Below are 13,695 nucleotides of genomic sequence, written 5' to 3'. Positions count from 1 at the left end.
TCTTCAAGTGTTGATGCTTCTGAAACTGGCAGGAGCTGGGAAAAGAGGGAGTTAGCAGATAAAGGGAGACCAAGGCAGGCATTGAATACAGCCTTGTGTAATAAAGGCTGCAGAAAGGCAGGGGCAGTTGAAGGATGGAGTCAGTTAGGTGTGGTTAAATAATCTCCCTGGAAAATAATGAGCTTCAGAACATGTACTTTATGACTAAACTTGTTCATTTGCATGGAGCTGATGTCATAATGTGCATTAGGGACAGAGTCAGCAAACTCTGGTTCATTCTTTTAACAAGGGCTTCAAAAGAAAAAGTAATTAAATTTGGCACAACTTATTCAGGGCAGCTTGGCTGTCAGGATCTCCTCTCTGAGCTCAGAAAGAAAGAGGGGAGCATAAAAATGGGATTTGGGGGTGGGTACCCAAGAAAAACACAGACACGTCCCCAGGGTGTGCAGGGATGGAACTTAAAAAGCCAAAGCCTCGACTAGAGGTAAAGAAAAGGACATGAGATGTAACAAGAGATTTAGTGTAGGTATATTGGCAAGACAAGGTAAAGCAAGGAAAATGTGTGAGAGAGGGTAATGAAAGAATTAAGTTCAAGAATAACTATTTTTGACAGTAGTCACTTAAGAAATTAGTTAGAACAGATGTTTTTATGGATTAAATTGCTCCAATACAGAAAGTGGGTGATAGTTGCGTTATAGGGTGCTATAATGATTCCTACTCTTAGTTACTTAAAAAGCAAAGTTCTTAAAAGTATTTGGAAGTGAGTTTCCAGGTTTTATTTTCTTGTCCTGCAGTGAAAAATTGAAAGCCATGTTTTAAGTGACATTGATACCTTAAGATCTCCTAATTTAAAGTTCTTCTGTTAGCCATTTTAAGTGACTTTTTGAAATAGGGTATAGAAGTCTCCTGTGTCATCTTGCTTAGAAATTCGAGGCTTTTCTTTACTCATAATCAGATTTTAATAGAGGGGATTAAAGCCGATACCTGGGAACTGATGTTTCATGGGTGTAACATGTTTTTTAGTGCTAATACATAGCTGGTGCCCTGGGTCTTTCATCTGAAAAGAAAAATGTGATTAATGTGGTTTATGGCAGACTTAGCCTTAAATGGCTGACTGAGTAAATTCAGTGTATTCTGGAAGGTCACTATAGGGGTGATCATGTATTTTCTTTTGCCTGGGCAAATTACTTTCTGAAGCTGTGCACAAATATTTGCACCATTGTTAGTGAATGTGTGGGTCTACTCTAGAAAGTGAAAATAAATTATCTTTTTTCAGGAGAAGCCTGACCTTTGACTGAAGCCACATTTTATTTTGAGGGTGATATGATTCCTTGATTCTGTCTTAATTGTATCTCCTCCAAATACACAGGTTAACCTCATTGCTGCTCTGTTAGACTCTAGAAAATGAAGAAGTCCCATAAAACTTCCTTGAAGAATCATTCTGTCACTTTTGGTCTTGTGCACAGAAGATTTTGCTCCTGTAGGTGTAAAGGAAGTCAGTTCATATAGATTCTGGCCATGGGCCTCTGCAGGGGATGATGATTTTTAGTGTAAACCTTCAGGTGGGTTTCAGCCCACCAATATATTGGTTACTTTGCTGTCTCAGAGTTCTGTATTGAGAATCATCACCTCATAAGATTGCTGATACCCAAGTTCATAACATTCTTTATGGCATGTTTGGCCAGTATTACTCAAAACCACAGTAAATTTGGAAAACTTGATGCAGAGATAATATTTTTCTTTGAACCTTTACTTGTGCGCTGTTTCCTGCACCAACCTCTGACAGGGCTTGAGAGACCACTTCATCTCATTGTGTTGGTATAATCAGCCACACCTTCATCAGAGCTGTCTCTTTTATGAGGCAGGGGCTCAAGTCTTTATCTTATGCCTAAAAATTTAGTTCCAACCCCCCTGCATGGCAGGGGCACCTTCCACAAGACCAGGTTGCTTAAAGCCCCATCCAGCCTGGCCCTGAGCAGGTGGATTGGGACTTGATATTTAAGTCAGCTTCAGTATGTACTCCTGTATACTGTGTAATGTGCCATTATAAAATATACCCAAAAATGGAAATTAAAGATGAAGTAAAGGTGAAATAAATTCTATTTTTACATTTTATTAATAGTACAATATATAGTTTATTTTCACGCCCCAGTGGATTGTCTTGCATCCTTCTCTGGGTTTTCACACCTCACTTTGGAAAACACTGCTTGTCCTACAGAGAGATGCCGTAGGCAATATAAATAGGAGATCTAAAGACCTGAGAGAAATTATTTGTGAAGAGTCCTGCAAGTTTTCTAATGTATATATGTTGGTGACTGCATTTGAAACAAGTGGGTTTGCCAGAGTTTGATCCCTGTATATTAAATGCATTGGTTTATCTTCCCTTCCTACTTCTGTATTTCTTGGACTGGGAGTCCAAGGCCAGGAATAGCTTTATGACATTCAGTGGTCTGTTTTACAGTGGCTTTTCAAACCTATGAAACAACTGGATGTTTGACTTGGTTTATTGGAGAATATAGGAGTACTCAGTTTCTTTTAATTTTTCTTACTTACATTATGTCTGTGTTCTGTTAATTCAGACTAAACTGTTCTGATGCTTAACTTTGGATGTTAATGATATGTGTTCTCAGTGCCAATAGTCAGTATCATGTAATCTCTGTTTGGGACATCTTTATTTGCTAACTTTTTGCTAGGTACTCCCCTATAAACAAGTTTTCATCATCTTTATGGGTATCTTAAAAAACTAAGAGTTTGTGTTTTGTTTTTTTTTTTTTGTCTGAAAGTTCATCATCCAGCAGGAATTTATTCTACAGCCAGCTTAGGAGAGAACAGAGGATCTTTGTTTTATTTTCGGAAAACAAAAGAAAAATTACTATAGTATAAGCCAGTGAGCCAAATAATATTTATAAGCATAAGGAAGTGAGAGCTTTGCTGGATTGTCCTAATCTTGAGAAGTGATGACTCTTAACTGTCCTTTGGACTGTGAACTTTATGGCTTGACTGTGTGCTGTCCCAGGACTTTGTTTGCCTGCCCTTCTCCCATGCTCCTTTACTTGCTGTGTTCTTGGCATGTGTCAGGCTTTACAAGGATTGTTGGAGTTTGTTTTGGTTTGGGTTGGTTATTGTGTAGCTTTCATGTGGTTGGCTTCTCAAACTTGTGCACCCAATCCCTAATGTATCAGCAAACATGACGGGTTATGTAAATTCCAGTTGTTTTAAAATTATGGGAAGAGTCCATGTGCAAATAAAAGTATAGGTAGAGGTTCAACATAAGTATATGCTGCTTCTTTATGTGCTTTGCCACACTATTTATGTGCTCTTAGTCTACTTTGATCTGGGTATTTTTTTTTTAAATTGGAACTTAATTGTCAATGAAATTCGGCAAATGAGAAACTACATCACAATACTATCTGCTACAAGGGTATATGATGAATAATTGAATATTCTATTGAGAAGAGAGGAGAATAACGAGGTCATCTTGTTATTTGACTAGTAGTGTAAAATTCTGATTATATAGAACATCAAAAGCAGAATAAGATTTCCTTCTGGCAATCTTCCCTTCCATTCTTAGAAGGGAAATAATGTCTAGAAGATGTATGTCAATCCCTCTATTCTGTGCGCTTTCTAAAGCTTTGGGACAGGAGTGGAGGAACTGCAGGGGCTCTGTAGAGAAGTATGAATTGGTGCTGCAGCTGAAATTCTTCTGATTGTTTTTCTGTGGAGATACAGGGCTTGAGGTATGATGCAAAATTTAGCCACTTCCTAAAACACTAAGTTTCCCTGCACATAAGAACAAGAAGCCACTTACCACACAGCTTGTCTCTAGCTGGTTTCCAGTAACTTCTTGTCACTAAGGAAGGGCAGTAAATCAGTTTATCCTTAGTTGCACAACCCAAGGTGAGGAAACAAAGCTGATTAGGTACTCAGTAAATTAAATTTTGTTTACGCCTTAAGAGATGTCTCAATCCACTCGTATGAGAGGCATTAGAGTACAACTTCCTGTGGCCTGATCTGCTTGACTCTTCAGACTTGTTTGTATCATGCAGAATTGGCAAGTGCTATTTATAAAACAGGATGGACAGTTTCATAATTGGGTTTTAAATTATGGATGGCCTGGACTCGCTGGTAGTTATGATGCTGACTTACTTCTATGCAGCTGGTTTGTCATTATGCAAAGCTTCAGTATTCATAGAAGCAGATAAAGGAACTTAGGCAGATAATTATGATCCTAGTTGTGGGGCAAGAGAAGCAAAATGAGCCAAGAGGAGCATTATGTACAAGCTCTAATGATTTTTTTTATTGCTCTGTTTTTGTATTGGTTTGGTTTTTTAAATCATGAGTTACCTTGTGCACTTGTACCTTGTGTAGAAGGACACCTGAGATGCAGTACAGAACAAGGGATCAATGTTGTCTTATAGTCATAAGTGCAGATGTGAGGTAATAGAAGTTGAACTGCTTAATTTTCATTTTTCTTGGGCAGTGAGTGAAATATTTGGGTGGAATATTCTTCAGCATGTTTAAAGGTGTTGGATTTCTGTCAAGCTCTTCCTCTTGTGTTAACTCTAAAATTTTGCTGATGAGGTTATGTTTATTTTAAAGGGTGAAGATGTCAACCGGACACTCGAAGGTGGGAGGAAGCCTCTTCACTATGCAGCAGACTGTGGCCAGCTTGAGATTCTGGAATTTTTGCTCTTGAAAGGAGCTGACATTAATGTATGTATTATTGTATTTGCAAACGGGTCTTAAAGTCTTCCCCCACACACCAAAGAGATTGGTATAAGTGCTTAAATGGTCACGGAAAAGTAAAAGTCAAACTAAACAATTCGATGCATTTCAAAATATTTGAGAGGTGGGATTCTAGAGGTTAGAAGTTCACAATTATGCTTATTAAATGTTTTAATTATCTTTGGAAAAAAGTGTGTCTCTTCTTTGGAGACATTCTTTCTTGTTTAAGACATTTTCCTGTAGCTTGACATGCACGGCTTCTTGTTTTGAAAAGATTTGAGTAAGCTGTATCAGCCCTCCAGAAGTTAAGTTCCCAAATACTTTAACCATACACCCCAAATGTGCCTTAGAATGCATGTCCAAAAGTTAACATGTAAGACATCTTAGCTTTAGTTCCTAACAAAAATGCCAGAATTTTGCTCCTGGATGTCTGGGAAGATTATCTCTTCCTTAGGAATTTTCCTAGCTGGGGAAGAGTTAAAAATAGCATTTCAGTTGCTGCATTTCTTACTCTTTCCAGGAGTAGTTTAGAGAGAAGACAGCCAAAAGAATATTTCAGCCAAAACTGTTTTCTGAAGTGATGCTGCCTGTGAAATGGGAGAATTAGGAGTAGTGTTTCTAAATTGGGCAAAATTTGTCAGCTGAAACTGCACAATTGGCCTAAAATTATGGACAAGCTTTGGGATACCTTGAAGTCTTGTGGAAAATATATCTTGCTATTACCTCTTTTTAAAATGATAACTTTCCTGTAATAAAAAAGAGGTAAAAAATCCTATGGAATTAATTTCTGGCTAATATTCTTAAATTTTTGCTTCCTTACTGTTTTTTCCTTCCTTACTGATTAAAGAAAATTAAGAAGTTCTGTGAAACATTATAATGCTGTATGAAATTGTCCTTCAAGTAATTGTATCTCAATTTGCAGGCTCCAGACAAACACAATATTACCCCACTCCTATCAGCAGTCTATGAGGGCCACGTTTCCTGTGTGAAATTGCTTCTGTCAAAGGTGAGATAGGAATGTTTTGAACAAGTTATCCATTAGCAAAGCATATTACTGGGATTTTTTTTTGCAATAAGATTATGATGCTCCAGATGATATGTTCAGAACATCAAACAAATGCTTAAACAGAGGGTACTCTGATCATGGTGAAAGATAGCTGAAAGTTGAAGGATTTCTGTTGTGTAGCAAAAGTAACAGTGACCATAAGAGTATTGTGGGCTTCAGCTAAAGAGCAGAACTGCAAATCAGTAAGGGGAAAAAAATGCATTCCTTCAGTGGATTTGGCTTTGGCAGCTGTTTAAGTGCTTCATGTGATGCAGTCTCTGCTGTGAAGTTGCTCAGAGGTGTGGTTTCCCTCAACTCTTGCCAGATGACTGAGAACCCATCTGGGTTGGCAGAGGGAGGGGAAATCGCAGTAGTAAGCCAAGCTTTCTCTGTCCTACAGCTTGGAAATTTTGTCCTCAGGAGAATAAGCCGAATCTGTCTCTGTTTGCACTTCGATTTGTATTACAAGTGATCAATTTTACAAAGCCAGTAGTTAATTCAAGCAATCTTTTTTGCCCATTCACATGCACTCCTTCTTGATTACACTTAAATCATTTGGCCAAAGGAATTCTTGCCATGTAATACTTTTATGTGCCACTTCCAGGGTAAAGTTTTCCTTAACTGCCTTAATGCTGCATGAATTTCGCTTAACTTTGATATTGTCTGATATTACTTATGCTTTTTTGTAAACAAATGCAGTGACTCTTAATTTACAATTCAAATGGTGTGTCCGACTTGCTTAAATTTATTCTGAGGATTGATCCTTCATTTAGGATCATCAGAAAATAAGGTATCCTTTATCCCATGTGGATTTATTTCCATTTCTGGTTTGGAGGGTTTTCCAGCCTAGATTAGTTCAAAGAATAAATTGCTTTCAGATTTCTTCATGCAGAGTTAAATGTTGATTGTTTCCATTTACATGGGCTAGCTGATAAAATATTTATAAACTGGAAGTTGGCTTATCAGCTCTGTCTGTTTGAGGCAGGGCTTATGTGTAGAGATTGTTCTGTCTCTTAACACAGTTATTTTATGAACCTTGTATAAACATTAGTTTAATCATGCCTTGTTTGTACCATAGTCATATGTTCTTTGGTAGCAGATACCTGGGAATCAGGAGTCAGCCCTTACTGAAAGATCTGAAAATTCCTGACTGTTTAATGTTCTTCCCTGTTCCTTAGCCAAATTCTCCATTGCTTTGTGTGGTGAATGGACTGTGGAGGTGTTGGAAACCTTTTACCTGAGACTCTCGACTATTGAGAGGGAGGAGGAGTATTTCAAGAAATGGTTCAGACATTGATCCCTGGTTTTCTTTAATAATCTTATGTTTGATTTGTAATGTAAAAAGTAGTGATTTTTTAGTGTCAGAGAAGCCAGTATGTTAAAATAGACAATTAACAGTTTTGAAAGCTTAGAGAATGAGGGCTATTATATAGGATGCAACAAACTTCATCCATTTGTTCAACTTCCAAAATAGTTCTGCTTTTGTTTTACGAGAAATATCCTGTCAAGTTGGGCAGCTTAGCCCCTTTTTTCTTCTCTGACAGTGGCAAAAGGAAGAGCTGTGAGTATGACCACATCTGCTCGCTCATTTCCCTCATTCATGGTTGCTGTAGTGGGGATTTCAGAGGTGCATCCATCTGTCCCCTGTTCAGAAGTGTTGGCAGATCTGTTGGCCATGACTTCATCCATGCACTTTTTGAACAAGACATCTGCCTCTGTTGTGTCATCTGGCAACTCTTCTTAGCAGTTTGCTGCTTGCTGTGTAAACCCATCTTCTCCCAGCTTTGTTAAGTGCCCCCAGTTCTGGTTTCACAGTTTGGTGGGAGCTCAGCTCTCATCATGGCTTCTGTGCTTGTTGCTTTGGGTTTTTTCCAGAGCTACAGCTGGAGCCAAGTAGCTCATGTGTGGCTCTCAGAGCCTGTTTAACATTTGTGCTTTGCCTGGTAACTTAAGTGGGCAAACATCGTTGTTTGTTATTACCCTGCCCAGGAGAGAGGGTTTATATTTATTTGTGTATGTGTATTTTCGAGGTAGAACATAACACAAATATTAGGAACTTTTTACTTTGGGGAAGTAGAGAATACTATGAAATCATTGTACTTCCATGAGTTTTTCAATAAAGTTGCTTCCAGGCAGTATTGTACTTCTGCAAATTAAAGTCCTCTTGACCTGACCTTTGTTGTTTCCTTCTCTTTTTATTGAATGTAGGCAGGAGTCTTTCTGTCTAGCTAATGGCCAATTTTCTAAATTTATTAGTACTGAGTTTAACAAACGGTGTCCTCCTTAGGTAGTCATGACCCTCTTATCCTATATTCAATAAAGCTGTTTTAGAAACCCAGGTCTTGAATGTCAATAATTCTTCTGAAGTATTTTTCTGAGAGGGGGAGAGCAGTCCTATGTTAAGATTAAAACCTCTCTTTATAGTTCAAAGTTACCTCAGTTAACTGTTATCTTTGGTACCCCAAGTTCTGGTACACTGGTGGAGAGTTTTGTGAATTAAAGTTCTTTAAATTCTGTCAGGTCAATTACCGGATAGTTCCATTTTTCTTCAAATCAGGATTTTCCATCAATGAACAGCTTTGAAGCCTTCTTGATTTCCACATAGATTTTAATCTGAGTGCTATCTAAACAGTAGAAATAATCAACACCTGCAAAAGAAGCTATTTGTACTCTTATTTGCCTTTCTTTTCCCTGGACAACTAAGATTACAAGTGTTGAATACCTGCTAAATCTCTTGGGGTTTTCTTAGGGGACAAGTAAATGTTTTACAAGCCATGTTCCCATGGTTTCAGCCCAAGTGTGTGTTTGCAGTAACCAAATTGTCATTTGTTGGGAACAGGCTAATTCAGCTCATGTTCCTATGGCAAAGAACTGCAACATCCTTGTACTGTTTGGGCCAAGGATGTTACACAGTGATAGGAGAGAGGAAGTATTAAAAGTTGCTCCTGTCACTGGAGTGAACTCAATGTATCTCTTGCAGTGAGAGTCTCTAGGGGCCACAAGGAAGATGAGCAGCTCCAAGAGGATCAGTTTGGCCACTGGACCACGAGACTGGCAGTGCTGCCATAAAAACCACTGCAGAACCATCTTTTTCAAATGGCAGGTTGAGTACATGCAAGTAAAGAGTGTACAAGTGTCAGAGAGGGAAATATGCTGTATTGTGAAAATTAGCATGGGTAGCACATCACAGTGGTATGAGATCCAGTTTATTAGACTGTTAGAGAAGTTTAGGGAAGTGAGAGTTGTCTTGGGAACCGCCATGGTATTATGTATGGAAGTTCAGTGGGGATTTGTGTGTTTAATTAGTGAAGAAACTATGGAAATTCTACGTACATTATGTCCTTAAACTATTCAGTGTCCTTAATAGTAACTAACAGTCTTCCTTGTAATTGAGAAGGGATTTGTACCTACTCTATGGAGAGCTTATGCATAAACTGAAGACGAGCCTCTGCTGTACACTCTTTTGACAAAATGTGTTTGTACCCAGAGTGTTTTTCCTGTCATTTTCAACTGAGATTTGCATATCATCTTGCAGAGTTGTTCTGAAATCAGTCCTGTGATCTCTAATAACTTTTGTCCCCTTATTTAGCTACCCTATTTACAGTTTAGCCTGTGTTTTCCCTTTCATGAATGTGATTACACAGTGCTCAAAGCAAACATGACTAGTTAATCACTCTATTTCCCTTCTTTTGTTCCTCTCCCATAAATCTGGCACAGTGCTTGTGCTTACTTGCAGCAGTTTATTCTAATTCCTTGATTTATCCAGTTGATGCATTATCCTCCAATTTATCCACTTGGTCCATTATCCTTCATTTTCCTGTTGCCTCCCTGTTCTGTTTGGTTGCCTTTTAAGTGTAGATGTAACTCTTTCAAAACAAACCTGGGCAGTTTTGGACTTGGAATGATTTTGTGGTGTTGTTTTTCTGATGTATCAATAGGGACTTTTTTTTTCAGAATGGAAGAGAAGCATGATCCTTGACGAGTGTGGTCATTTTATGATATAGAACTAATATAGTATGGTTTGTTAGTAAATCAGTTCTTCCAGGTATTACCTGTGTCATTTAGCATGTGAGAGCTTCTTGCACCGTAGATTTTGTAGAAGTGTGTAACACTGAATTTTTGTTTTTGTAAGAGTAGTAGTTGCTGGAAATAAGAAATACGTCTAAGATTAACTGGTAATTTGTTGGACTTGTAACTTTCTGTGTAACAAAAATTGTGGCTTTTTTCCTTATTTTTAAATGACCAAGTTGGAAACTCAGATTAACTGCATGCTGAAAAGTTCTGTACATAAATCTTGTCTGGTTGGTTTCTGAATGAAAACAAGGCACTGCAGTGAAAAGCTGTATGTAATCAATATAATGATTCAAATTTTGTATCTTTTGACACAATTTGTAGTGATTTAGCCTGGCTTTATGAACTGACAGTCCTTCCCATTGTGTTTCCAGGGTGCTGATAAGAGTGTGAAAGGCCCAGATGGACTAACTGCCTTTGAAGCCACTGACAACCAGGCAATCAAGACTCTTCTTCAGTGACGGATGGACTGATATCTTAAATGTCTCTCCTGTGGCCTCACACTGCTGCCTGTCTGTCACTCTTTGCATCTTCCAGCTTCTTCAGCTAAATACTTTGGGGGGAGGGAAATTCTTTATGAGTCAGACTAGTTAGGGGCTTCTATCAAAGATAATCGGGTTGGAGAGGGTTGAAAAGTATTATGAACAGTGTCCCTCTAGGACTTCTTTCCAGTGCACAATCTCTTCCCATTTCTAGTGAAAATGGAAAAAGGAAGACAGACCATGCTGAATATTTGGCTTGTAAGCCTCCTAGATTAGTACTAAGATTTTTTTAGATGGATGAAAGTACTTCCTTTAGATGGAAGTACTGTGCTATGTACCTGAAACTAATTGTGAAGGGGACAATAGTCCCATGCTCTTAGTGTCTGCCATAATCTTAAGTGTAGTAATTTAGGTGGCTGGGTTGCTCTTCTCTCTTCTCTCTCACTGGGTAGCTTTATTCTTCTTCTGCCTAAAGCTTCTGTGGCAGTTTTGAGGACTTTTGATACTAGTTATTGGAGCTGTTCTTTATATTGACTAATTGGATGTCACACTAATGTTTTCTGACTCTTGAGCAAACCAAGAAAGACCAGCTGAGGCATGGTGGTGTTACACTCCATAATATCTGCCAAGGTACTTTTGGATGCTTGAATTTGAAGTCTTTCTATCCCATATTTGTTTTAGTCCAGAACAGACATTTTAAGTAACTACTTTTGAGAGAGACATCAAAATTTCACTGTAGTTTTTTTTTTTTTCCAAAAGGAATGTAAGATGAAATTTCTTTACTCACCACATCAGCATAAAATTCCTAGACACGTGTGAAAGCTCCAGGCTGTTTGGTACACAAGGATAATCAAGGCAAATGTGGAAAATGAACAGTAGTTATTTAGCCATTCAGATCAGCTGAATATTATTGCTAAACTTTTCTGGTAAACATAGAACCTTTCTAAGTTCAGATGTATAGAAGCAGGAAGATGTACAAGCAGAAGTCTTAACTTGCTCTAACTACTACAGAATTTTTTTAAACTGTGCATATCTTTAAATGAGTGTTTCATTGTCAAATGGACGAACCTCTTAAATTCCATTAAGGCATGAGGCTTGTTCTGGAAGTTCCCAGTGTGACCATACCACATTAACCATTGACTTTTAGATAAGATTTACTATACTAGTATGACAGTCTTAAACATTGATGGGAAGGTATTTAATGATGTTGTAAGCACTCCTGTCACATCTTGTGGTCCTCAGGAATATCTGAGCTGCTGGCTTTCATCCTGAAAACTTTCATTAGACTCCTGATTCACTTAAAACTGAGTAACAGGCTCTATTCCACAAACTCTACATCTTCCTCTCTTTTGAAATACAGATTTCAAACTTTCTGGTAACAAACACAATACAGAAAAACAAATGTATATAATATAACTTCTCAAGGTGAATTCTTAAACAAAAGTAGCTGATATTATTTTGGTATCACTGTTGAAATTGAAAGGATATATAGAAGTAGACTGGTGACTACCACTTGTATTTAATGGAGATTTAGTTTTACTTGAATAAACTTGCATATTAGGATTGAATGTCTCGGATATGAAATGCATTGCATTGAGAGTGTAAAATGAGAGCAGGAACTGGTTTACATCTACACATAGCAAAAGAAAAGCAGTGGAGAAAACAATCAACTCTGGCCATAAACTGTACAGTGCAATTACTCTATTTCTTGGAGATAGGGGGCAAGGAAGAACAGAGGGTTGGAAATCAGTAATAAATCAATTGATGAACTGCTGATAAAAGAACAAGAATATTTGGTGAACAATGCTTTTAATAACTATTTATAAGAGGACTCTTTAATCTTATCTCTGATCAGTTTTGGATTGTCATGTCATTGTAATAGTGTGAACACAGACTATAGGTTTAACTCTTTATTCAGCTATGAAAGTAACAATCTTTGGCATCAATTTGCCTCCATATTATGCTATTAGATACTTAGCTATTCAAATACTAGTCTAGAAAACTGCAATCTGTTTTTACGTGGAGAACTTGATTATTCAAGTTTTTTGTGTTGATTAGTATCAAGTTGTCTGGCTTTAGTGGTTTTGTATTTTTGTTGTTTTTTTTTTTTTCTTCTGTATTCTTTCCTGCCCTTCCCTTTAACTCTCATTTAAGTGAGCAAAGAAACATCATCTTTGTACTAACTCTTCTGGAGATTCACTGAGGCAATTTTGCCTCCCTTTTTCTACGATTATGGGGACACCTTATTTTTTCTTACTTCACCCTGGGGGGGAAAAAGAAGCAAACAACCTTCAGTGAGTCAGGTGTTAATTTGGCTGTAATATATACCCAAGCTGCCTTTTGAGATAGTTAAAAAGATGGCATTTAATGTTTGGCTTATAAAGAAGAAATACTTTTCTGCTTTTTGCACTACATAACAGGTGTTTAATCATTTTGCCCAGGATTAAAAAAAAAAAAAAGCTTATACATTTGTAATTGTCTCAAGACTGGGCTTGTTCATTTGTTTCTTTCTTGTTAGCTATTTTGTGGAAAAAATAATGGGTGGCTTCCTCTATCTTTGAGTAGGTCCTAACTAGATAAAAATACCAAACTGTAAATTATTTTTCATTCTATAAACAGAATTTAAATACTTTGTCAGACTGGAATTGCATATACTTGGAAATCCACTCTGTTCTTAAACCTTTTCTTTTGAAATTTGTGCTGAATAAGTTATAAACTTAAGTATACTTATTTTCAATTTTGTACCCTCTGCTCCCTTTTTCTTACAGGGAGCAAATGAGAAAAGGAGTACAATAATTAAATGGAACTGAGCATAACATTGATTATTTGTAGAAGAGGCTGGCAAGAATAGAGTGTCCTAGGTCAAGCAATTGCAGTGTTGCATGCAAAATTTCAAAACAAACTTGTCTTAATTATATTTTGTAAATGGATAAACAATCATCTTTCTACGCAGTGACAGAAGAAAAATAGTGCTCTGTGCATTTTGATATTTGACTTTCTCTTTTCACCATTGTTAACTGTTTTGACACAGTTGGGTTCATCATTATCATGGTTCATAGACATCAGAATGCTAAATGATACTGTATTTTTAAGTTTGTGTTGCAAGAATGAATGGAATAAACTTGAATTGTGCGATAGGAGAATTTGGAGTTTCATTTCTTTTTATGTTCCTGTGTTTTATTATCCTCAGGCTACAACTTTTTATTTGTCTGCATCTAAGTTCCAGCTCACATGTACTGTTTAGCTGCTGCTTATAAGAAACATGGAATAGAAGCTGCTTTGAAAACTGAATATATAATGTTGTTTGTGGTTGTTTTAGGGGGTTTTAAAGTACACCCATTTAAAGGGGGTTTTGATAATTTTTGTGGCCTT

General features: G+C 37.3%; 1 protein-coding gene across 1 annotated transcript in view; it reads left to right on the top strand.

Moving 5' to 3' along the window:
- MTPN (myotrophin) overlaps window positions 1-12,807 on the top strand; it is a 30,052-nt gene extending 17,245 nt beyond the window's left edge. Inside the window, exons 2-4 of the mRNA XM_005482765.4 lie at window positions 4,600-4,713; window positions 5,648-5,731; window positions 10,216-12,807. Coding sequence (XP_005482822.1) covers window positions 4,600-4,713; window positions 5,648-5,731; window positions 10,216-10,302 — 285 coding nt within the window. The 3' untranslated portion in view covers window positions 10,303-12,807. The remainder of the gene's footprint in view (window positions 1-4,599; window positions 4,714-5,647; window positions 5,732-10,215) is intronic.
- The last annotated feature ends 888 nt before the right edge of the window (window positions 12,808-13,695 follow it).

Source organism: Zonotrichia albicollis, chromosome 4 (assembly GCF_047830755.1).
Source record: "Zonotrichia albicollis isolate bZonAlb1 chromosome 4, bZonAlb1.hap1, whole genome shotgun sequence".
Classification (NCBI taxonomy): Eukaryota; Metazoa; Chordata; class Aves; order Passeriformes; family Passerellidae; genus Zonotrichia; species Zonotrichia albicollis.
This window is presented reverse-complemented; position numbering and strand designations above follow the sequence as displayed.